Source organism: Schistocerca americana, chromosome 2, assembly GCF_021461395.2.
Source record: "Schistocerca americana isolate TAMUIC-IGC-003095 chromosome 2, iqSchAmer2.1, whole genome shotgun sequence".
In the NCBI taxonomy this organism is placed as follows: Eukaryota; Metazoa; Arthropoda; class Insecta; order Orthoptera; family Acrididae; genus Schistocerca; species Schistocerca americana.
In genome coordinates this window covers 685,502,353-685,528,331 of record NC_060120.1, presented here as the reverse complement: position 1 = coordinate 685,528,331, position 25,979 = coordinate 685,502,353, and the positions used below count along the sequence as shown (strand labels likewise).

General features: G+C 44.0%; 1 protein-coding gene across 1 annotated transcript in view; it reads left to right on the top strand.

Annotated features, from left to right (window-relative positions):
* The window catches only part of LOC124594337, a 117,191-nt gene that overhangs the window by 58,639 nt on the left and 32,573 nt on the right, over nucleotides 1-25,979 (top strand). The window contains exon 4 of the mRNA XM_047132706.1: nucleotides 7,509-7,708. Coding sequence (XP_046988662.1) covers nucleotides 7,509-7,708 — 200 coding nt within the window. The remainder of the gene's footprint in view (nucleotides 1-7,508; nucleotides 7,709-25,979) is intronic.

The following is a 25,979-nucleotide window of genomic DNA, read 5'->3' as shown; positions in this document are numbered from 1 at the left end:
GCTGAGGCAGTCAGTGCAGTTGTGCAAAACCACTGAGAGAGCGTGGCGTAGTGGTTACTCCATCTGCGTACTTTTATTTCTCGTTCGATCTGCCAGATACATTTTACAAACTACAGATAAGATTAATGTGAATCACAATAAACGTTTGGAACTTACAATATGGAAACAAATTATATCAGTTATTACATTACAATTATGTCAGGGAAACTACATTATTACATTAAATGGAACAAAAATCACATAAATTGAAGACAGTTAATTACACAGTAACATTAAGATTATAGAGCCATTTCCTGGCATTGTCCGTTAACTTGTGGAGCAACATCAGACAGCCGTCTCTGAAACCATGAATGTTACAAACCAGAAGATGGTCCATTGTTTGCACCTCACCACAGTGACAACACGAATCGTCTGTATAGCCCTATTTGGTTGTTTGCTGTCTGCATCGTCCAACTCCCGTGTGAAACCTGTTTAGAGCCGACCAGTGTTTCCTGTTGATATTGAAGCCTTCAACGCTTTTGGTTGAGTCGTGGATTAGGTGATCGTTTTCCACGACGCCTCTTCTCATACCCTGCCAAGCGTTCTTCCATTCAGCATCGAGACCCTCGACACCCTCTGTGACCAATGTTCTGCTCCAGACTATAGTTCTGCGTACTGAGCACGGGACATAGGTTCGAATCCCAGCATTGGTACAAATTTTCATTCGTTACCTCAGCCTGAATAAATACAATATAGATATTTGAGACTTGAAAAGGTCTCTGGAACCACATAGCTTCATTTGATTAAAGTACACTACTGGCCATTACAATGGCTACACCACGAAGTTAGACAGGAAGAAGATGCTGTGATATGCAAATGATTAGCTTTTCAGAGCATTCACACAAGGTTGCCGCCGGTGGCGACACCTACAACGTGCTGACGTGAGGATACTTTCCAACCGATTTCTCATACACAAACAGCAGTTGACCGTCGTTGCCTGTGAAACGTTGTTGTGATGCCTCGTGTAGGAGGAGAAATGCGCACCATCACGTTTCCGACTTTGATAAAGGTCGGATTGTCGCCTATCGCGATTGCAGCTTATCGTATCGCGACATTGCTGCTCGCGTTGGTCGAGATCCATTGACTGTTGGCAGAATATGGAATCGGTGTGTTCAGGAGGGTAATACGGAACGCCGTGCTGGATCCCAACGGCCTCGTATCACTAGCAGTCGAGATGACAGACATCTTATCCGCATGGCTGTAACGGATCGTGCAGCCACGTCTCGATCCCTGAGTCAACAGTTGGGGACGTTTGCAAGACAACAACCATTAGCACGAACAGTTTGACGACGTTTGCAGCAGCATGGACTATCAGCTCGGAGACCATGGCTGCGGTTACCCGTGACGCTGCATCACAGACAGGAGCGCCTGCCATGGTGTACTCAACGACGAACTTGGGTGCACGGATGGCAAAACATAATTTTTTCGGATGAATCCAGGTTCTGTTTGCAGCATCATGATGGTCGCATACGTGTTTGGCGACATCGCGGTGAACGCACATTGGAAGATTGTGTTCGTCATCGCCATACTGGCGTATCACCTGGCGTGATGGTATGGGGTGCCGTTGGTTTCACATCTCGGTCGCCTCTTGTTCGCATTGACGGCACTCTGAACAGTGGACGTTACATTTCAGATGTGTTACGACCCGTAGCTCCAGCCTTCATTCGATCCCTGCGAAACCCTACATTTCAGCAGGATAATGCACGACCGCATGTTGCAGGTCCTGTACGGGTCTTTCTGGATACAGAAAATGTTCGACTGCTGCCCTGGCCAGCACATTCTCCAGATCTTTCACCAATTGGAAACCTCTGGTCAATGGTGGCCGACCAGCTGGTTCGTCACAATACACCAGTCACTACTCTTGATGAACAGTGGTATTGTGTTGAAGCTACATGGCAAGCTGTACCTGTACACGCCATCCAAGCTCTGTTTGACTGAATGCCGAGGCGTATCAAGGCCGTTATTACGGCCAGAGGTCGTTGTTCTGGGTACTTATTTCTCAGGATCTATGCACCCAAATTGCTTGAAAATGTAACCACATGTGAGTTCTAGTATAATATATTTGTCCAATGAATACCCGTTTATCATCTGCATTTCTTCTTGGTGTAGCAGTTTTAATGACCAGTAGTGTACTTATCCCTGTGTTTCATGAAGATCCTCCATTTCGTTCAGTGGTGAGGTACTATTCTAATATAATTGGAGAAAATCCTGTCGGAGGAACATCCGCAACTGAGTATTATACCAGAGGCTGAAAATACCGCTACTTTTGTAAGGTTCTTTTATTTAGAACATGGCCGGTTGCGGGCTCTTATACGCCCATCACAGAGCTCCGTGCTCGCTGGTAATACACCACGTCCTATACTCGTCCACCGCGGCGCTCGGGGTCACAGCACGAAGTTATAACACCTGATAATGGACTTATACGACCCCGAAACCGGTCGTCTTCTAAACAAAAGAACCTTACAACTGTAGCGGTATTCTCAACCTCTGGTACAACTGGAGAACCTCTGCAGTGCTGTTCGAGTTTAGGCAGAATGCCAAGTGGGCTGAGATGTGAATGGGAATTTGCTTCGTGCAGCGAGGCGTGCAAGGGTGGCCCGTTGCAGTTGTGCAAAGCCAGTGCGCCAGGGGGCGTAGTGGTTAGCTCATTTGTCTAGTGAGCAGGAAACCTTTGGTTCTAATCCAGGTCTTGGTACAAATTTGCGTTCATCACTTCAGTCTGCATATTTACATCGTAGATGTTCTAGGCTTGAAAAGCTCTCTAGATCCATATAGTTTAATTTGAATTTTAGCTGGTTCAGCTGTCGGCACTTGGTGAAAAGTATATATTGTATTAACTAAAAAAACACATTTTCAGCCTTGTTTCACAAACTTTATCATTACTGTGCGACCTGGGTCTAGGGGTATAAGCCAATTATCTAGTACATAACTGATCGGGACTGGGTATAGGGATATAAGCCAATTATCTAGTACATAACTGATCGCCAAAGATGAGTACCAAGTGAAGATAATCGTCCCAATTTTTTAATCTATGGGTTCTTGACTTAAACAGTAAAAGTTATCTTCTTGACACTTTCGACAAAATTAGATACTGAATTACAAAATTGATTATGAGAGCGTTTACAATAACTACGACTAAACGCACATTGGAGTTGAGGTGTGCTCAAGAATGGAATTTTTTGGTATATAAATGAAGGCACGAAGGTTCTTCTTCTGTGTAGGGGTTCCAGTATTTTCTTAGAGGGATGAATAATTGAAATGAGTTTGATTATTCAGTAATAAATGTCGTGGTACATGCATCTGTTTCCTAATTTTTTAAAATTTACAACTGAATGAGCTTTGCACCCCCCCCCCCCCTCCTCCCCCCCATGTGTAGGACCTCTATACAAGGAGTTTCTAAAATGAATATAAAAAATGAGAGGGTTGGAAGTGTGGATCATCCCTCAGACTTCGGCGCTAGGTGACATTCCGCCGGAGATGTAGGCATACAACCGGCCGTCCGGATCAGAATGGTAGCAGATATTCCTGGTGGGACAACACCACGAAGTTTCTTTCGGTATATTCTGTGATGCGAACGCGTTGTGTTTGGGAGTGAAAATGCCTGATTGATGCAATGTAGCACAGAGTGTGGCACCTGTGCGTACTGCAGGGTCTGGTTCACCCTGGGTCAGTGAATCAACAAACGGGCACACTCTTGTGTTTGGTACTGTATGGAGCAGACGTTAAGTGAAGCGCTTTTCTTGGGAGAAAAGATAGGTACACTTGAGGTGAATCGTCTACTGACGAGGCACCGTAATGACGCTTGAGCATTTAAGGCTTACATCAAAACCTGATACATTCATTTTGTAATACAGGTGTGAAAGCCAGGCGGAGGCGGGTATCAACGCACTGTGTATACATCAGAGTTTGAAGAGGAGGCCTTAGCATTTCTGCAAAACACGCCCTCAACATGCTCGCGAAGTGTTGGGCAAGAAATGGCTGCAAGCCATTCGAAGGTCTGATGTGTGTGGAATGAAGATGATTTGCGGCCTTCCCGCCTTCAGAAAGCTCAAGCCCTTAACCCATTAGGTTTTCCACGTCGCACTGTCTTCTGCCAGTGGTTTTTGTAGAAGTGTGCCATTCAACCTGAAATCTCAAACTGTATCTCTTTTATGTATGGGGCATCTTTTACAAAGGAAGGTGTGTTCAACTGCTACAAGCAACACGTCTGTGCACGGGAAAACCCGCACGGCGCCTTTGTTCGTTAGTAGCCAAAAATGCTTCGTCATCAACGTTTAAGCTGGTTTGCTACGCGTTAATCTCACTGGTCTATGCATACTCCCCCGACAACTAAATGCAAACATATTTAACCTTCGTAAGGGAAACACTGCCAGAGTTGTTGGAACATGTCCCTCTCAGAGTGACTGCATGTGGTACCATCATGATCCTGGGCCTGCGCACTTTGCTCTTACGGCCCGAAATCATTTGGATGAGACTTCTGGTGAGAATTGGGTAGGGCGTGTTTGGTTGGTGGCATGATCTGCACATTGCCCCGACTTGGCGCCCATTGGGTTTTTCGTCAGAGATCACCTGAAATCTGTTGTTTACGAAACACTTATGAATACGAATGCAGAGCTGATAGCGTGAATTATGGCAACCTTCGATGCAATCCTCATTTTGCCAGGGGTGTTTGAAACGGTGCTACACTCATCCAGGAATCGAGCACGCTGTGCGTTCAAGCAGAATGGATTAATTTCGAGCAGTTTTTGTAACTGTTTGCAAACAAAGGTCATGAAAAGTCAATCCTACCTCTCTTTTACCTTGACGTTGGAAGAAATTGAAAAAGTTGACCTGCAGACTAGCTACCATGTCCATTCGGATGGCAGGCTGTGTGCCTACCTTCCTGGCGGTGCGTGACGTTGTTAAATGACGGCTAGCGCCGAACGCTGGCGGATGTGGACGTTGGTTACTATGTGAATGTTACTTGTTATGACCCACTACACCAATCCTCTCATTTTATACAAGGGTTGGAACTTTAATAGTGGTAACTATTTATTTACAGCTCGTACAAAATAGATGCGTGTGCCAAAGTTTTAGTGACCTTCAAAGTAGTCACCAGCAATGTGTATAGCCCGTTGCCAGTTGTGTTGACAGTTCGAGCGGCGCGGTCTATTGCCCGACGAATTTGTATCAGTTCTGAAGCGAATCCAGTGAAGTGTTACATTCAGTTTAGAAATCGGGTTGAACTCACGAGGGTGAGCCGTGGTAAAAATTGCTGTTTTGAAGAGCGCGCCGCAGCGCGTAGTGTGAAGCAGTCGCCCTCCGTTTCTGGCGGTGGCGCCTCTGCGGCAGTCGCAGCTTTGGTGTCTACCTCTGGTCGGAAATGGGAAAGGTTGCCTGTTCACGCGCATTTAAGGGGCGCTATGAGCTCGCCAGGCGGACATCGGAGTCAGTCTGGGAGTCGGCGCAGTGAGTCGACAGAGTCAGTCGGAAGGCAGACACTCGCATGTTAGTTAGTCGGCTCTATGTCTCAGTCGCTGTTGGGTTGTGGACTGAGTCGGGTTCGTCGTTACTCCGCTGCTGGACGAGTTGGCAGTCAGCAGCAGGCAGGTCCGCACGGTGCAAGTACGTGCCGGGACCGTCGTCGACGCAGACGGAAGGCCGTTGGTCGATCGGTCGGGAGGCGACATGTGGTCTGCTGAGCACTGACACCAGTATCAGTCGGGAAGAGTTGGCAGCCAGCAACAGTCGGGTCCGTATGGTGTTAGTATTCGCCGGGACCGCTGTCGGCGAAAGCGGCCTGCCGTCGCTCGTTTGCTCTTCCGGCCGTCTTAGTCGACGACGTCCTGGATCCTCAGGATGAACACCATTTTCCGAGTCGGGATGTGGTTGGACCTTGTTGGTTCGTCGGAACTGAGCAGCGACGTAGTCTCCACAGCGCGAAGCCGGGTCGGGGCTTTTGGTGGCGGGGACGCGCTGTTGCATTTGGAGGCGCTAGCTGCGAGAGCGACTTTTCGCTTAATTCCGAAGCAGGATCCTCAAGTTGCGTAATTGGTTACTTCTTTCAAAAGGGAGCGGCAAGGTTCTCAGCCCGAAAGCACATACAGTGAAAAAATTTGTTTCTTTCTGCCTCTGAATAAATTGTAACTTGATATTTAGAGTGTGCTTTCTGATTACAATTTTAAATCTGTTTCTTTAGAAAAAACGCTTTTCGGAATAAAATTCCCATTTTTTAAAAGCAATTTGATTATGATTTCATCAGTTACTCCCTGGAAACTACTTCCACGCTCACATAGTGTGATTAGATGTGTTAATGTTCTTGACGAATCGCTAGTAAATAAGATAAATTCTTAAGAATAATCTTTGAAAATAAAATCACGGTTCAGAGGGCTTAAGTCAGGGGAGTGCAGTAGGTGGTATAGCACTTGGCAGGCCCATCGGTCAAACAAATCAGTAACAGCTTGCACTGTACGTGCTTGAGCATTGTCCTGCAAAATGATGGTGAGGTCCTGCAGAAAGTGTCATCACTTCTGTCTCTATGCTGTTCATTTTTTGGACACAACCTACGACGAACTTAGAGACAGAAGTAATGACACTTTCTGCGGGACCTGACCATCATTTTGCAGGACAATGCTCAACCACGTACAGTGCAAACTGTTACTGATTTGTTTGACTGCTATACCACCTACTGCACTCCCCTGACTTAAGCCCTCGTGAGTTCAACTCGATTTGTAAACTCAAGGAAACACTTTACGGCATTCGCTTCAGAACTGCTACAAATTCGTCGGGCAACAGACCGCGCTGCTCGAACTGTCAACACAGCTGGCACTGCTGCCGCTTCCGAATATTGTGGCTTAACGTGTCAAAGTCCCTAAAATGTTCACTTAACCTATAATAAGTCTTTATGTACTTTTCTGCCGGATCTCTGCTTTGAGCAACTATAAATAAAACATAATTATTATACACAATTATAAATAACACGTAATTATTATAAAAAACTATGCTGTTCTTTTTTTGAAAAGCACTCGTAAGAAAACACATGAAACGTTCTTGCAAACTGACGGCAGGCTACACATCGAATAAGGTGTCCAGCGTACAGATACTTTCAGACATGTTTACCAACACTACAACGAAAAATCGCTTGAATCGGAATAGTGCAATCGCCAAATTACGAAATTCCCGATACTTTTTGAATACTTCTCACAACGAAGTGCAGAAAAGGAACACGTCAGTCAAAGTAATTGAAGCTAGGTAATGTTGTCCGCAGCCCAAAGCGAATGGATAGCGGCCGGAGCACTTGGACTTTTGCCGACTTCTGCCGGTTCAGGAGTAGGAAGTGGTCTGCCAACTTGAAGTTAATACACTGTAGCTCCTGGGCGTCGTTGAACGAAAGGACGAGGTAACGCCTTCTGCCCGGAAATGCTCTGCCCGCAGCCGGTACGCTAGTACGGTGAGTGTGCAGTGAGCAGGTGCGGTGCGGTGTGCTGCAGGAGCACGCGGACGTGGAGGTGGAGGAGGCGTGGGCGGTGGCGCTGTCGTGGCTGCTGGGCGCCACGCAGTACGCGTCTCTGTGCCGCGGCCCGCTGCTCGCCGCCGCGCTCGCCGCCGGCCCGCAGTTCCGGCGCGCCGTGCGGGCCGCCCTCGCGCCCCGCCCCAGGCTGGCCCCGGGCCCGGACAACCACGTCCTGCTGTGAGTACCCGACGTCCGCTCCGCTAAAGCACGTCCACCGCGAAGAACGGCGTCTGCAGTAAAAGCGAAACACTCCTAAAGACTTGAAATTACCACCTCTTCTAAAACACTTCCGACACTTTCGAATACTTCACAAATAATGTCAATTCCACACCCCAGTCTACCAAACCTATTAACAATGTTACATTTTCCCATAAACTAACCAACATAAATCTTAATAAAAACCACCGCAGCTCTACTTCGAGTACGAAGCCACTACTTTCGATGTAAATGAACATCTTCAGGAGACAACGGAAATTGACCAGCAGACTTGTATCGGTTGGTTGTAATTAAAGTGCAGGTAGTCAAGGACGTCCAATGTGGGCTGTAATGAAACTTGGTACGTATGCTAATGCGGTAATGAGGGAACCGACTTAAGCAGGAAAATAAATGAGTTCCAATTTCGACCACCAGGTGCAAATCCGGCGCTGTACGGCATCTCGTCGATGTCTACAGTGCTCTTACTGAACAAATTATGTAAGCGGCAGATAATAATAAAATCTACATTATACCTGTGGTGTCACCGCAAGGCACCACACTTGCTAGGTTGTACGTTTCAAATCGGCCGCGGTCCGTCAGTACACATCGGACCCGCGAATCGCCATTGTCGACGCTAGCAGACGGAGCGCCGCCACTCGGCTGGTCTTGCTAGACAAGCTAGCGCACTGCCCAGTTCTACAGCCGACTTGAATAGGAGTGGTACACTTGTTATAGCTTCAGAGATCTCGTGTGCAGAGACGCTAGTTAGCATCGCCTTCAGCTAAGTCAGTAGCTACGACCTAGCCAGGCGCCACGTACAGTTCATGCATTGACAGTTGATCTATATGTGTGAAGAAGTATTCGCAGTTCAGTCTATAACTACACTTGTAAAGATTATTGTACAATGTCAAGATCGACGTTCACCGCTTATGCTGAGTTAAAGCTAAGTATTTAATTGTATTCCTGTCTACTAACTTTGTAACCACCTAAGATGTTCCAGATACATCCCGTCAAGTATAGTTCATTGATGCTCACGTCAGCCTACGTGATCAACGCGTGCAGGTAATGGCCACACCTCGTGATCAGAGTAAGAGTCAAATTGCGTGACTCAGCCGAGTCACCCTTTTTCCATGAGGCCCATAGTTCCGCTTCATACATAACAATACCTTTCTCAGTTACTTCGCTGTTTCTGCCCACGCTCCATTCCTAATCCATTACATATGGAAATATTCATGCGTCTTTCTTGCATTCACTTCGCCAGGTTTGCACCTGCTGGCCAAAATAGCAACTAATTACCTTCCAGTCTACATCAGTTTAGCATTAACGCATCACAATATCTACCAACTATCGCTGCCACACGATAGTTACATCCCACGCTATATACCTGTGAGTAACTCAATGGCACCGACCGACCGCCCTGTCATCCTCAGCCGACGGCGCTATTGGATACGCATATGGAGGGGCACGTGGTCAGCACACCGCTCTCCCCGTCGTCGTCAGTTTCCGTGTCCGGAGCCACTACTTTTGAATCAAGTAGCTTCTCACAGCATTAAGCGGACCCAGACCGTCAGCCATTCAAGAGCTAGCTTAATACGGCACCGTTTAACTTCGGTGATATCACTGGAACTGCTGTTACCACTGCGGCAAGGCCGTTGGCGTGCCTGTGAATAGCCGCACTTTAATTGTAACCACCCGGTGTTTCACGCTGGAAGAATGTGCACATATCTCTGTTACAACATTAAATTTTCCGCTTCTAAAATTTTGAAGACAGGTTTCAAATTACATAACAATTATCTTCTGGTAAACCTTCCGCAATGTAAGGTCGTGGTCCATGAAACTCTTCAGCTCCTAAGGTTTCGTCCAGAGCTGCGCTGGACATCTTCAGAAGGGTGTTTCTCCTCCGGTGAGTCTTGCCGACTGACGGGTCGGACGTCTGAGAGCGACTTATATATCGTAGAAAGTGGGAGTGACCAGAGTTACACGTGATATGCAGAGATAATCTTTGTCAGAGATAAAACTTAACTATCGATCGTAATCTCGTCACGGATAAAACTGTCTAGCAATTCTGTAGTGCTACTGTCCAAATATCACTAAGTTTCATGGTCTCTTCTTTCCGATTAAAATTATCCCCATGTTTATATATTTCGATTGCTTCTCTACAAAGCCGTGAGTAATAGTTCGTCGTCGTAGACAAAATTTTTGTTTCGGAAAACTTCACTTGATGATTTCCTGGTTGAAAAGCGTGTTCTGCTACAGCCGATTTATCTGTTTTTCCTAATCGGCAAAGACTTCTGTGTTCTTTTAACCGTGTACTTACGCTTCTTTTTGTTGTTCCAACATAAACTTTATCACATGTACACGGAATTTTATATACGCCACTGGCTGATAGAGGAGCGCGTTTATCTTTTACAGACCGAAGAACATGACAAATTTTCTTCGTTGGTCTAAAAACAGGTCTAATATCATGTTTACTTAAAATCTTTCCAATCTGATCCGTTACTTTCTTTATAAAAGGGAGAGAGACTGTATTCTTCCATCGTTTTTCGGACATGTCCTTAAGCTTTTTGTTGTTTGGGTGCAGAATTCTGCTTACTTCTTTCTTTGAGTAGCCATTTTTCTCAAAAGCGTGCTTCAGATGTTTTAATTCGTCGTCTAGATACTCCGGCGTGCAAATCCGTCTGGCTCTGTCAACGAGACTTGTAATCACACCTCTCTTTTGTTTTGGATGGTGGTTAGAGTTTTTATGTAAGTATCTGTCTGTGTGCGTTATTTTTCTAAAAATCTGTTGTTTCAATCTTCCATTCGTCTGTCTCATAACTAAAACATTCAAAAACGGTATTTTGTTATCATTTTCTCTCTCCATGGTAAACTGGATTCTTGGATATATATTATGAGTCAGACGGATGGAAGATTGAAACAACAGATTTTTAGAAAAATAACGCACACAGACAGATACTTACATAAAAACTCTAACCACCATCCAAAACAAAAGAGAGGTGTGATTACAAGTCTCGTTGACAGAGCCAGACGGATTTGTACGCCGGAGTATCTAGACGACGAATTAAAACATCTGAAGCACGCTTTTGAGAAAAATGGCTACTCAAAGAAAGAAGTAAGCAGAATTCTGCACCCAAACAACAAAAAGCTTAAGGACATGTCCGAAAAACGATGGAAGAATACAGTCTCTCTCCCTTTTATAAAGAAAGTAACGGATCAGATCGGAAAGATTTTAAGTAAACATGATATTAGACCTGTTGTTACACCAACGAAGAAAATTTGTCATGTTCTTCGGTCTGTAAAAGATAAACGCGCTCCTCTATCAGCCAGTGGCGTATATAAAATTCCGTGTACATGTGGTAAAGTTTATATTGGAACAACAAAAAGAATCGTAAATACACTGTTAAAAGAACACAGAAGTCTCTGCCGATTAGGAAAAACAGATAAATCGCTGTAGCAGAACACGCTTTTCAACCAGGAAATCATCAAGTGAAGTTTTCCGAAACAAAAATTTTATCTACGACGACGAACTATTACTCACGGCTTTGTAGAGAAGCAATTGAAATATATAAACATAGGGATAATTTTAATCGGAAAGAAGAGACCATGAAACTTAGTGATATTTGGACAGTAGCACTACAGAATTGCTAAACAGTTTTATCCGTGACGAGATTACGATCGATAGTTAAGTTTTATCTCTGACAAAGATTATCTCTGCATATCACGTGTAACTCTGGTCACTCCCACTTTCTACGATATATAAGTCGCTCTCAGACGTCCGACCCGTCAGTCGGCAAGACTCACCGGAGGAGAAACACCCATCTGAAGATGTCCAGCGCAGTTCTGGACGAAACGTTAGGAGCTGAAGAGTTTCATGGACCACGACCTTACATCCCGGAAGGTTTACCAGAAGAAACGTCATCCGGTCGTGAAAGCTTTCATACTATACATAACAATTCTTCCTGAAATTCTCCTAACACAGTGATGTTGTCCACATAATTCACATCGTATGGAGCTTTCCTGATTAACACTTTCGCTGTCGGACCTGAATCGCCCAATCCTGTGTACCAGGCAGAGGCCTTTTTCAGGTGTTTGTAATTGCTAGACTCATGACCTGTGAAGTTAATTTTTTCATTATCATACCAGCTACGGCACTTATATAGTAGTTATGCACATCCTTCAATAACAAATGAAGACTCCTTACAGTATTTCAGACCAATGGCATTTAGCCGCGTGGAGTAACCGCGTGGTCTGAGGCGCCTTCTCACGATCCGCGCGGCCCTCTCCGTCGGAAGTTCGAGTCCTCTCTCGGGCATGGGTGTGTGTGTGTGTTGTCCTTAACATAAGTTAGTTTACGTTAGATTAAGTAGTGCGTATGCTTAGGGACCGATGACCTCAGCAGTTTGGTCCCACAAGACCTTACCAGAAACTTCCAAACTCCCAAACCAATGGCATTCATTTTTTGGAAGAATAGAGCAAAACTAATATAAATGCGGAATATTTATTAACTCAACACGTTGGTTTACAAATTCACAGCAGATATAACTACATACTAGAATTAATTAATGTGTTATATACTTCACTTTACATGTGTAAATAATGAAACACCAGTCCAAGCACGTCAGCTTTTAATTCGGGCAACCCTTACAGTTTGTGATGACTTGCTTTGATTCCTTCAAAGCTTCAGCGCGTCCAAATTAGTGAGTGTATCGTTGGTAATATGATGTGCACCTATTCTTCTTGCTGCCAGTCTTTTGTGTGGCATGGTTCCCTGAACTTGACGTTCCTGGTGTTCCTGCTGGTCCTGGTACATCTTCCGGGTTTCCAGTGTTTATCAGTGCAAACGCAACTGTTCTTGAAATTCAGTTACGTGCACATTTTTGTCAGTTACTTGCTTGTAGACAACATGAGTATTGCCAACTGCCGTATTTGTGTGCAGCTCGAATGCGATCTTGCGGTAACTCTTCACACCTCTTCGTAAAGTGGACGCATTAGATGCTATTTTATCTGACACGTCTATGAAGGATTTTGCTTAACTATATTCCAAAAGTCTGGATTTTTTTGTGGTTCCTCCTTCTCTTGAGGTGGTTGCTACCAATTCTGGTACATCTTTAGTGGTCAGAAACAATACCTCTCTCTTGTCCTTTCATTTTCCTATAAAAAATTTGTGTTGCTCTGCTTGCATAGCATTTCACTTTTCTTGATCTTTCCTTTCGCTACAGTCGCTGGATTGCACTTTCTGTTATTCCTCACTATAGCGACGAGATGGGTTGAATGTTCGTTCAACTTACGAGCTAAGGCGACGCTTGTATAGTAATTATCGACGTACGGAGTGCGTCTGGCATTCAACAAGGGACCCATTAACTACATCGCTACACTGGAGGAGATGTCGTGATCTGTGGAGCATTCTCGGTTCCCGTGCACACTTTCGTATTCCACACACAGTTTGAATAGCTTGAGACCATTATTTATAACGTTCCGCAGGAATATATTGGCGAAGCCCCAGCCCTCCTTTAAACCCCACCATGGTATCACCAATGCACACTTTCTCACCAGGGCGATACACTTCTTGAAACGTATCGTTCAGTAGATTAACTAATGGTGAAATGATAAAATTTTGTACAGTTTGTCTTTGCATGTACCAGAATTGTTCAAAAATGTAGCATATTCAAAAGGGCCTCAAACCTGTTACGGGGTGAAGCTTTACGTACTTGATTTTTGTACAGTATATTCCATGACCAATATTTATGAAGTGTCAGTTTTGATCCAAACCAATCCACAGAACGAATAAATAAAAAACTTTTAAAAAGCCCGCAGGATTTCTTCGTTATTTGCATCTACCCATTGTTGTAATCTGCTGTGTTCTGTACGTTTTTCGTTGACAATACTGTCAATAATTTGTTGCTCGGCATAAAGATTCGTCTCAGTGACAATCATTTCCAAAACTTGGTCATCAAAACACAATCGGTAAAAATGCAGTTCGTCGCGTCTTCACATGATCCACAATTCCCTCATTACAAGTTGTGGTAAAATCTCTCGTATTTACAGTTGCATCGTGCCAAGTAACTTCTGAGGCGTCTCTATGAGGCACAGTTGCTGATTCCCTAACAGTTGTTCTTTTTCTTATTCTCGGTCCCCCTGCATCGAAATATTCAGAATCACTACCGGACCTTTCAGGAGAGTATTCTGGACCATCACCGCTGGCTATATGGCCAAAGAAACGGATCTTGCGCTCACTGAATTCCTTAACCCGCAATTCGCTGCGTATCGGACATTGTCACAAGCTCACAAGAAATTAACATCAAACCTACAAGGAAACACGATTTCAAACACAAATAAAATCTAGTAACGTCACTGCGCGAGTTATCGCGAGTGTAGCCAGAGATAGTAAACACAAGGAAACAGTTGACAACAGGGCAAATTACAAAAGTCAACTCTCACACTATTCGTCAACGAAATTCGGAACCAAACGTGCACGGGCTCTCCAGGAGGCTAGGGCAACAATAAAAGCATTTGAAATCATTGTAGCTTCTTATGCACACGGCCTGGAATGTATGTATCAATTTGATGCAGATGGCCTGCTACGGAAGTCACCTTGTATATCAATTTCATACGCACGACAGCCAAAGTGTTAATTGTGCTAAGTATCGCTGGAACAAACTCGGTGCACTGGCAGTCGCAAATGGTAGACCAAGCGGAGTATTTATAACCACAAATCTATGTTTTTTCGTCCAAAGGGAATTGTAAATAAACCTCCTTGACATCAAGTTTTGCTAAGCATACTCTGGCAGCTAATTGAGACATCAGTTCTTCCGGTTTCGGAACTGGATAAGAATCAGTGATGGATTCTGCTCTGACTGTCGCTTTGAAATCCCAACAGATCCGTGGTGTACTTTTAGTTTCTGTACAACCACAGTTCTAAGCGACCAAGTACCTGTTTCACTGTATCCTTTAAACAAATAGAATGTTTCGTAATTTGCAAAATTTTGGTACAGATTTCGACTTCAACGTGATGTGTACCTTTTCAATGCTACTTAATGCTTCAGAAAAAATATTATCCATTACAGCAGCAGATTTTTAACTTTTCGTTCGGAACGTCAGTATGAATCTGGTTCTCTCCATCACGAAATGGGAAGCCCGCATCTCGTGGTCGTGCGGTAGCATTCTCGCTTCCCACGCCCGGGTTCCCGGGTTCGATTCCCGGCGGGGTCAGGGATTTTCTCTGCCTCGTGATGGCTGGGTGTTGTGTGCTGTCCTTAGGTTAGTTAGGTTTAAGTAGTTCTAAGTTCTAGGGGACTGATGACCATAGATGTTAAGTCCCATAGTGCTCAGAGCCATTTGAACCATTTTGAAACGAAATGGGAAGCGTAGTGCATTGAACAGTATAAGGCCGACCAAATTTCTTGCATTGTCTGAATTGACAATTACGAATCTTGCTTGTCTGATAAATCGCTCGATCTTTGAGAGGAATTTGATGGTAGTTGTTCCTAAACAGCGTACTCTGAAAATTATTTAATTTCGGCGATCCTAATTTCTTGTACATGCGTATATTAACTAACGAAATTGACGAGCCTGTGTCAGTTCGAAATTTTAATGACCCTTTGTTAACGCTATGTTGCTAAATCCTCGTAAAATTTACGACTGCAGTAGGTTATAAAATAGGACATTTTGTACCTAGCTTGGCATGTAACATACAAAGGGAGATCTAATAATTATAACTACCTAATGCACAACCTATAAATTATGTCTTCCTTTGAATAAAGTTTGGAGCGTATTATTTACGATGGTTTAGTAGCCATGTAATATCCTTCCCTCCTTCTCCTAGGGTTAACTCTAAGAGCCACTGATAAAGCCTTGTTATTTACGGAGAAGATTACCCTCACGTAATGTTTTGCTGTAAAAGTTTATTGATTTTTTCTTGTTTGTTGTGAACATCATTTGCACATTTGTTATGAATCATTTTTGTGTGCCTGAATGTCTTATTACATTGCCTGAGGTGCTTCTTCCCGTACGCTTCTTATTTGAGACCTACCTTGTGACAAAAATTGCATATTGCGTTTCAAAACAATCAATATCCTGGCTTGTGCTTAACTCCACAGTATGAAAAAAATTTAATTCTGCAGTGGGGAGTCTATTTACAGACTCGTTCCCTGGTAGTATTTGCATGTCTTGTGATTTCCGGGGATTGCCGTGATGATTGCATGACCATGCTTGCTGCTGATCCATCGTAGACACATTAGTGCTGCGCACTGTAGCACATCAGATGATATTAGCTCATGTGTCCAAATTAATACCAGATAGCCTTGTAAACCAGGCTTAGTTAAGCTCAGTAGGTCTTTCTTTAATTTGGTATCTGGCTAGTGAGTGATAAGCATATCGTGAATGAGAGAATCTGCATATGACTTTCTACACTAACAATTCTCGTACTCAGATTTACAATATCTAGTAAGCCATGTCAGCCACTATTTGTAACCTAGATTCGATTTTGTGAAACAAAATGTGTACCTGGCTGCCGCAACATGCACTTGTGAGTCAAAATAGGATAAGACGGGAAATATACAATATGCATAGAGCCAAGAGGGAACAACAAGAGTGCAAGACCAAGAACGACGCGCTCGGATTAAAAACGGTGTAAGACAGGGGTGTAACCTTTCGTACTGTTCAGTTTATATATCGAAGAAGCAATGACGGAAATAAAAGAAAGGTTCAAAAGTGGTACTAAAAACCAAGGTGAAAGGATGTCAGTGTTAAGGTTCGCTGATGACATTGCTATCCTCAATGAAAGTGAGGAAGAATTAAAGGATCTGTTGAACGTAATGAACAGTGTAATGAGTATAGAATGTAGATTGAGAGTAAATCGAAGAAAAATGAAAGTAATGGGAAGTAACAGAAATGAGAACAACGAGAAACTTAATATCGGTATTGGTTGGGGGGGGGGGGAGGGGGTTGTTTTGGGGAAGGAGACCAGACAGCGAGGTCATCGGTCTCATCGGATTAGGAAAGGACGGGGAAGGAAGTCGGCCGTGCCCTTTGAAAGGAACCATCCCGGCATTTGCCTGGAGCGATTTAGGGAAATCACGGAAAACCTAAATCAGGATGGCCGGACGCGGGATTGAACCGTCGTCCTCCCGAATGCGAGTCCAGTGTTTAACCACTGCGCCACCTCGCTCGGTGTATCGGTATTGGTGATCACAAAGTAGATGAAGTTAAGGAATTCTGCTACCTAGGCAGCAAAGTACCACATGAGAGCTGGAGTAACGAGGACGTAAAAAGCAGACTAGCACTGGCAAAAAGGGTAGTCCTGGCCTTAATTTGAGGAAGAAATTTCTGAGAATGTACGTCTGGAGAACACCATTGTATGGCAGTGAAACGTGGACTGTGGGAAAACCGGAACAGAAGACAATCGAAACTACAGAAGAATGTTGAAAATTAGGTGGACTGATAAGGTAGGGAAGGAGTCGTTTCTCCGCAGAATCGGTGAGGGAAGGAATTCATGGAAAACACTGACACGCAGAAGGGTCAGACTGGTAGACCATCTGTTAAGAATAACTTTCATGTTACTAGAGGGAACCAATAGGATAAAAACTGTAGAGGAAGACAGAGAGTGGAATACATCCAGCAAATAATCGAGGACGTAGGGTGCAAGTGCTACAGGCACAGGAGAGGCATTCGTAGCTTGTCGCATCAAATCAGTCAGAAGAATAAAAAAATGTAATTCTCCTAAATTTCAGAATATGAAACAGACAATTGATTTATTTCTGTACACAATTTCTAAACTAGTTTGACAACGTCTGGCTCTGTATTTGCAATGAGAGAAGTTTTGTACTCTGCATCACTTGATAGTTGGTGGATGACAAAATGTTCTTCCATTCTTAAAATACAGGGTGTCCAAGGACAAATGGTCAATATTCAGGGATATGACATGAAACAATCATCGAAGCAAAGAAGTCTAGTAAACATGGTCTCTAAAACGCGTACCTTAAGAGTTAAGAGCACTTGTTCATCTTCTACTGAACAACTGCTCATAGATCTTAAGTCAGGCGTCATAGAACCCATATTTACTGGATAATATTTTTCTCGTTTTGGTCCACACTACCTCCTCCCAAAATATGGATATCAAAGAGCTTGCGGTAGAAGAGATTTGTTTTACAGTATCGAAGATGAAGAAGTACTCACAGCTGTTAAGGTACGTATTTTAGAGCCCATTTTTACTAGATTTCCTTACTTCGAATGTTCATTCCCATCATATACCTGAAGATTGACCATTCCTCCTGGCACACCCTGTCTAATTTGACCACGCTTCTATTTTCTGGTCAAACGCCGGAAATGGTGGTGCTAGCATCTTAAGAATTCCTTGACCATGTTTCTTGTCTTCGTCCCGTTTGGTCAGACATACCACCAACATGTCTTGGATAGCTATTGAAGTATTAGTACGAGGCCTATTCGGAAAGTAAGGTCCGATCCGTCGCAAAATGGAAAGCACTGTGAAAATCAAAAATGTTTTATTTGCAACAGTTAGCTACACCTTCCTGCTACTTCTCTACATAGTCACCACTCCGATTTATACATCTGTCGTAGCGTTGTACCAACTTTTCAATACCCTGCCTGTGCTTCCTGCCAATTCTCAACGCTGATCTACAGTTCGTTGTCTGTGCCAGAACGTTATCTTTATAGCTAGCGGTTCATGTGAGCAGAGATGAAACTCAGGGGGAGTCAATTACGGGCTCTATTGTGGGTGACCAAACACTTACCATCGAAAACGCTGCAGAAGCATCTTCATTGCCCCCTCAGAGTGCGGCCGAGAATTGTCATGCAGAAAAAAACGTATGAGAGTTATGTTATGTGGGCTGCATGACATCAGGCGGAATCTCTCATGTGGCCCTCATACTTGGCTGGAGACACTATTGCTTTAAGCACCTTTACGTGCTCACTGTGCGCTCAGAACTGAAAAGAGCGACGTGACGCAATCGACGGGTATACTAGAGACACTGCTCAACACGTCTGTGCAAAGTTTCATTGGATTTTCACTGAGGTTTCCATTTCGCACCCCATTGGACCTTACTTTCCGAATATCCCTCGTACTATCGACTGTAACAATTCGGATTGAACCATGTCTGAAAAATACAACTCAGAACAGTGTACTAAATTTTTTAAATTTTTCCTGTAGATCAAGCAGAGTTTGCAGTCCACAAATAGTTTTAAAGAGTGATAAAGAAATATAAATACTGCGCTGACGCTGATGTGTTGCCACAAAAAAACTTTTCATATAATACCTGGCACTCCCAAAACTGATCATAGCCAATGAAAATTCTTTTTGTTATTTATGTGTTGTAAATTGCAGTGAATTTTTTAGAAACCTGTTTTGCACTCATCATGTGTGGTGGAACTTAGCCTGGCCGTCCACTGGGGCCGTATTCATCCGACTAACAGGTTGTCGGGATGGTCGTACGACTTTGGCCGACCAACGAAGGTCGTCCAGTGCAGGCGAGCAACATTCGACTCACGGCTGGCAACTGAACTGAAGACTTACCTGATGGCAGCATTCCCGGACTGAAAACTTGGACCAATGCAGACTATTCGCAACAAGTGTCTTTCTGAGGCTTGACAAGGGATGCGATGTGCGTCTGGAACAATGACTTGTAAACGCATATTGCTGCGAAGTAGAACTGAAATCGATAAGTCTGCTTGAGATTATAGTCAAATGTATATGCTTATAACACAAAATCATAACTGAAAAAGAGGGGGAAGAGCCAGCAGCTGCGTTCTCGTGACAACGAACGCAATCCATAAAAACATCTACGCTTCTATCAGTGTGAACCATGATGTCAGCACAAGGTATTCCATCTGAGATAAATTCACGAAGTTTATTTACGCAGGAGAAGTGCACGAATGAAAGTAGTTTGAGTATATTACAGAATTACATGGGATGAACGAATGGTTGAAAGTCTTCTCAATTTCATTTTAAAATACAGTTTCTAGAACTTTTTTTAACCAATGTTATTGAACGTATATTGTACGTCACGTACCACAAGCTGACTAAATGTGATAGGACTTATTGTTTCACTATGATTAGCGTTTACACTTAGATTCTACAGCCGGCCGAAGTGGCCGTGCGGTTAAAGGCGCTGCAGTCTGGAACCGCAGGACCGCTACGGTCGCAGGTTCGAATCCTGCCTCGGGCATGGATGTTTGTGATGTCCTTAGGTTAGTTAGGTTTAACTAGTTCTAAGTTCTAGGGGACTAATGACCTCAGCAGTTGAGTCCCGTAGTGCTCAGAGCACTTAGATTCCACACTCATATCCCCAGCAAATGTCAACCACAGTTTCCTCTGTAACTCGCGGTGGTGATATCTCTTGTCCCGCATATCGCACAGTGACCTGTTGTCATTCACGTGACTTATAACCTCTACGTCCGTAATTGGCAATTAAGTACAGAAAACATCCAGACACAGGCAACAATAGACCCTCGCTTGCAGCTGCTACGTCCGACTACTTCTGACTAATCCCGTTTCACTGAGAGGCGTCCGTCAGCCGGCCGTGTTCATCGTGTGCAGTGGACGCGTGCCGCTGCCCCAACTTGTCCTGGGATTAGTCGGTGGTGTATACCACCACCCAACTCGTCGGACGAAACGGTTCCAGTAGATGCTTAACCTAATCCTTAAATTCGTACAGCCTCGTCGCCATTTTTGGGTGTTGTGTTCTCCACTGATGCCTAACACACAAGCTACTAGGAAGTGAACCCTGTACCGCAGAAAACTCGTTCCTTGTACAGGCTAGCTAGGTTACACGCTAGCAACTGATGTGATCACAGGCCGTTTATATGTAAAACGCGAGAAATATGGGGAACATAAAATGAAAAATGTAATTATAATTTATTAACGTAAGATATCCTTGTATATTCAGCTTTGAGTGACGTATGCTGTGTGGTACTTTGGTTGAAGTTCTACACGCCATTCACAGAGAAAGGAAACTGTCAAATCAATGGCAGGTCAGTCTCGACTGGTGTGACTAATAGTTATTGTTCAGGCTCTGAATATTAGAATGTACTTTGGCACTGTGCGTTTGCTTTCCGTTTACAGTTTACAGTGGCCGGCTATAGCGGCGGGCACCGATTCTCTGTCTCGGCTGACGATAACTGTGGACTGGAACTGTTGCTGGCAATGAACAGGAGCCGTCGGCAACTGCAACTGTTCCACTGCTCGCAAACAGCCGAGCGTGGTTGCGCGTCCGCTCTCAGCCACAAAGGGGCTGAAGGATGAGTAATTTCTGGTGGCTGATCTGGTGGCTGATCTGTGTACCACATGATTGCGCACACAGCAGGGTAAACGCCGTGTTTCTTCACTTCAGACAAGCATGTTATTCAATGAACCACACCAACGATTATTAACGAAAGTGTGATCATATGGAATATAAACTATAATTTGTGACGTATTGACATTTCTTGGTAGGGAGGTTATAGATGGAGAGTAATTGGTATATGTAGAAGTACAAGAGCGTTCAAAAATTTGAAAACACCTCGTGAAATGTGCGCTTGAACATAGTCGGAGATGACAGCCAAAGCCCCAGGTTGCGCTGTTGTATTTGACCACGAATGGTGCCTGTGCAGTTTCCTCGACATGTTGCAAGTGTCAGTCATGTTCAGAACAGTGATATGTGTCGTTGTGGGAGAATTATATATGAGTTCAGTGCATTCGAACGTCGGTAGATTGATGATCCTGGTAGGGTTGGTGCTTTCGTAACTAAGGGAGCCAAAGTGTTTGGTGTTTCAAGAAGCACCTACACAAAGGGAAAATGGAAATACATCATCCGCTAAGTCACAACACGGACGAAAGTGTGAGTTGAGTTATCGTGACAGATGGTCATTGAAGAGTATTTTGACGAAAAATAAAAGGACAACATCTAGAAAAGGCACTGCAGAATTGAATGTCGCACTCGCGAACCCTGTCAGCAGCAAAACGACAAGAAGGGAGCTCCATAAGCAGGAAACTGCAGGACGACCTGTAATTCCAAAATCACTCATCTCACGCAAATTCCCATAGAAGAAAAAGGTGGTGCCGAAGCCATAAAACCTGGCCTGTGGAGCAATGGAAGACAGCCTCTCTCACATTGTTTCCAACATGCGGCTGAGTTTACGTCCCAGGAGTGAAACATAGCGGCGGTGCTCTGATGTTTTGGACAGCCATGTTGAGGTATTCCATGGGCCTCACGGCTACCCTGCAAAGTGCCACTATCGCCAAGGATTATGTGACACATTTTGGCTGAGCAGATGCATCCCATGGTACAATGTCTCTTCTCGAATGGTGATGCGGTATTCCAAGACGACACAGCCCCTGTTCACACAGATCGCATCGTCCAGAACTGATTTTGAGAGCGAGGCGATGAATTGACGCATCTCCTCTGGTCTTCACAGTCACCAGATCTCAATATCATTGAACCGTTGTGGTCTACTTTGGAGACAAGGGTATGTTATTCTTATCCACCTCCATCGTTTTTACCTGAACTTACCATTGTTTTGCAGGAAAAATGGTACAAGATTCCCTTCGAAACCATTTAGGTCGTGTATTTATGCATTCTGGGATGACTGGAAGCTGTTTTGCATGCCAACGGTTTTCCTACACCGCATTAGGCACGGTAACATGTTGTGTTTGTGGTGTTTCCACATTTTTGTACACCCCCTGTAATTTCAGGCGTTCCACAGGGAAGTCTGTTGGAACACTTGGTTTTTATGTTGGGTGTTGTCGAATGTGCAAAGAATACTAATAGTATCACAGACTTTTCAAAGATGATGTAGTTATCTAAGCAAAATACTGATGAAGAGAGGTGCAAAAATATTCAATCACATTTTGATAAACATTTCAAAGTAGTGAAAGATTGTCAACGAGCCAGACATGTGCACAAATGTAAAATCATGCATTTCACAAAACGGAAAAACTGGATATCGTATGACTGCAATATCACTGATTCACAAGCAGAGTCAGACAGATCCTAGAAATGCCTAGATGTGACAATTTATGGGGATATGAAATCGAATGATCGCATAGGCTCAGTCGTAAGTAAGGCACATAACAGGCTTCAGTTCACTGTCAGCATTCTGGGGGTATGCACCCGACAAAGGAGACTGTTTACAAAAAATGGTTCAAATGGCTCTGGGCAGTATGAGACTTAACATCGGAGGTCATCAGTCCCCTAGAACATAGAACTACTTAAACCTAACCAACCTAAGGGCATCACACACATCCGTGCCCGAGGCAGGATTCGAACCAGCGACCGTAGCGGTCGCGCGGTTCCAGACTGAAGCGCCTAGAACCACTCGGCCACACCGGCCGGCAGACCGTTTACAAATCACTTGTTTGTGTCATCTTACAACACTGCTCAAGTATGTGGAATTCATAGGACTAACAGAGGACTGTCTAAACAGAAGGGTGGCACGAATGGTCACAGTTTTGTGTGACTCAGAGAAAACCATCACGGAAATGTTGAGAAACCAGAACTGGAAGACTCTCGATGATACACGCAAATTATCCAGAAAAAGACTACTAACAAAATTTCAAGAACCAGTATCACGTGAAGCATACAGGAACATTTTCCAGCCCCCAACTGATCCGTGAAGACAAAATTAGACTGATTATAGCACATACAGAAGAGTTTATGCAGTCAGTCTTCCTCTAGTCTAGACGCGACTGGAGTGGTGAGAAACCCTGTCATGTGGTTCCGTCCTAAGTACACTCTTTGCAGAGTATGTATGAAGCTGGGGATGTAGATAATGAAAATGACACATGTCTCGTAGTGCCACGTGGATGATACTTTAAGGAGAGTTTATGTATCTACATCATCTCTAACGTGTGCAAGGTCTTCTGCCAGCCAATAACCACTCATGAGAGAACTAATACCTCCACTAAATCGTATCCGTTGATTGTGTCTTCCGGCTCGTTCACACACTGAGGCAATATATGAGAGAGACAGAATAAAAAAAGTCACAAACCATTCTAGTCGATAAAAGAAAATCCCGATGTAAAAGTTCAGGATAGACATCAGATTCGAATTGTAGGTGACTGTCTTTATGTCCATATAATCTTAGAGGAACTGTCTACAAGAATTTTATTGTTAAATACTTTCTGCAGGATGGTCTCTTACAAATAAAAGGAAGCATGTGGTTAATACATAATACACTAAGATGACAAAAGCCATGGGATAGAGATATGCATTTATATGGCGGTAATATCGATTACACAAAGCATAAAAGGTCAGTGCATTGGCGGAACTGTCATTTGTACTAAGCTGATTCACGTGAAAAGGTTTCCGACGGGACTATGGCAGCATGATGGGAATTAACAGACTCTGAACGCGGAGTGGCAGTTGGAGATAGATGCGAGGGACATCCCATTTCGGCAATCGTAGGAAATTCAATACTCCGAGATTCAGTGTCAAGAGTGTGCCGAGAATACTATACTACATTTCAGGTATTACCCCTCACCACGGACAACGCAATGACCAAGGGTCTTCACTTAACGACCGAGAGCAGCGGCGTTTGCGTAGAGTCGTCAGCGTAATTAGACAAGCGTGAAATAAACGCAGAAATCAATGTCGGACATACGACGAACGTATCCATTAGGAAAATAAGGTGAAATTCGGCATTAATGGGCTATGGCAGCAGACGACCGACGCGAGTCCCTTTGGTAAAAGCACGACATGGCTTGCAACGTCTCTCTTGGACCTCGTGACCATATCGGTTGTACCCCAGACGACTGGAACACCGTGTAGTGGTCAAATGAGTCCCAGTCTCAGGTGGTAAGAGCTGGTGGTAGAGTTCGAGTATGGCGCAGGCCCCACGAGGGCATGGGCCCAAGTTGTCAACAAGGCACTGTGTTAGCTGTATTTTTTTTTTTTTGTCATCAGTCTACTGACTGGTTTGATGCGGCCCGCCACGAATTCCTTTCCTGTGCTAACCTCTTCATCTCAGAGTAGCACTTGCAACCTACGTCCTCAATTATTTGCTTGACATATTCGAATCTCTGTCTTCCTCTACAGTTTTTGCCCTCTACAGCTCCCTCTAGTACCATGGAAGTCATTCCCTCATGTCTTAGCAGATGTCCTATCATCCTGTCCCTTCTCCTTATCAGTGTTTTCCACATATTCCTTTCCTCTCCGATTCTGCATAGAACCTCCTCATTCCTTACCTTATCAGTCCACCTAATTTTCAACATTCGTCTATAGCACTACATCTCAAATGCTTCGATTCTCTTCTGTTCCGGTTTTCCCACAGTCCATGTTTCACCACCAAACAACGCTGTACTCCAGACGTACATCCTCAGAAATTTCTTCATCAAATTAAGCCCGGTATTTGATATTAGTAGACTTCTCTTGGCCAGAAATGCCTTTTTTGCCATAGCGAGTCTGCTTTTGATGTCCTCCTTGCTCCGTCCGTCATTGGTTATTTTACTGCCTAGGTAGCAGAATTCCTTAACTTCATTGACTTCGTGACCATCAATCCCGATGTTAAGTTTCTCGCTGTTCTCATTTCTACTACTTCTCATTACCTTCGTCTTTCTTCGATTTACTCTCAAACCATACTGTGTACTCATTAGACTGTTCATTCCGTTCAGCAGATCATTTAATTCTTCTTCACTTTCACTCAGGATAGCAATGTCATCAGCGAATCATATCATTGATATCCTTTCACCTTGTATTTTAATTCCGCTCCTGAACCTTTCTTTTATTTCCATCATTGCTTCCTCGATGTACAGATTGAAGAGTAGGGGCGAAAGGCTACAGCCATGTCTTACACACTTCTTAATACGAGCACTTCGTTCTTGATCGTCCACTCATATTATTCCCTCTTGGTTGTTGTACATATTGTATATGACCCGTCTCTCACTATAGCTTACCCCTACTGTTTTCAGAATCTCGAACAGCTTGCACCATTTTATATTGTCGAACGCTTTTTCCAGGTCGACAAATCCTATGAAAGTGTCTTGATTTTTCTTTAGCCTTGCTTCCATTATTAGCCATAACGTCAGAATTGCCTCTCTCGTCCCTTTACTTTTCCTAAAGCCAAACTGATCGTCACCTAGCGCATTCTCAATTTTCTTTTCCATTCTACTGTATATTATTCTTGTAAGCAGCTTCGATGCATGAGCTGTTAAGCTGATTGTGCGATAATTCTCGCACTTTTCAGCTCTTGCCGTCTTCGGAATTGTGTGGATGACGCTTTTCCGAAAGTCAGATGGTATGTCGCCAGACTCATATATTCTACACAC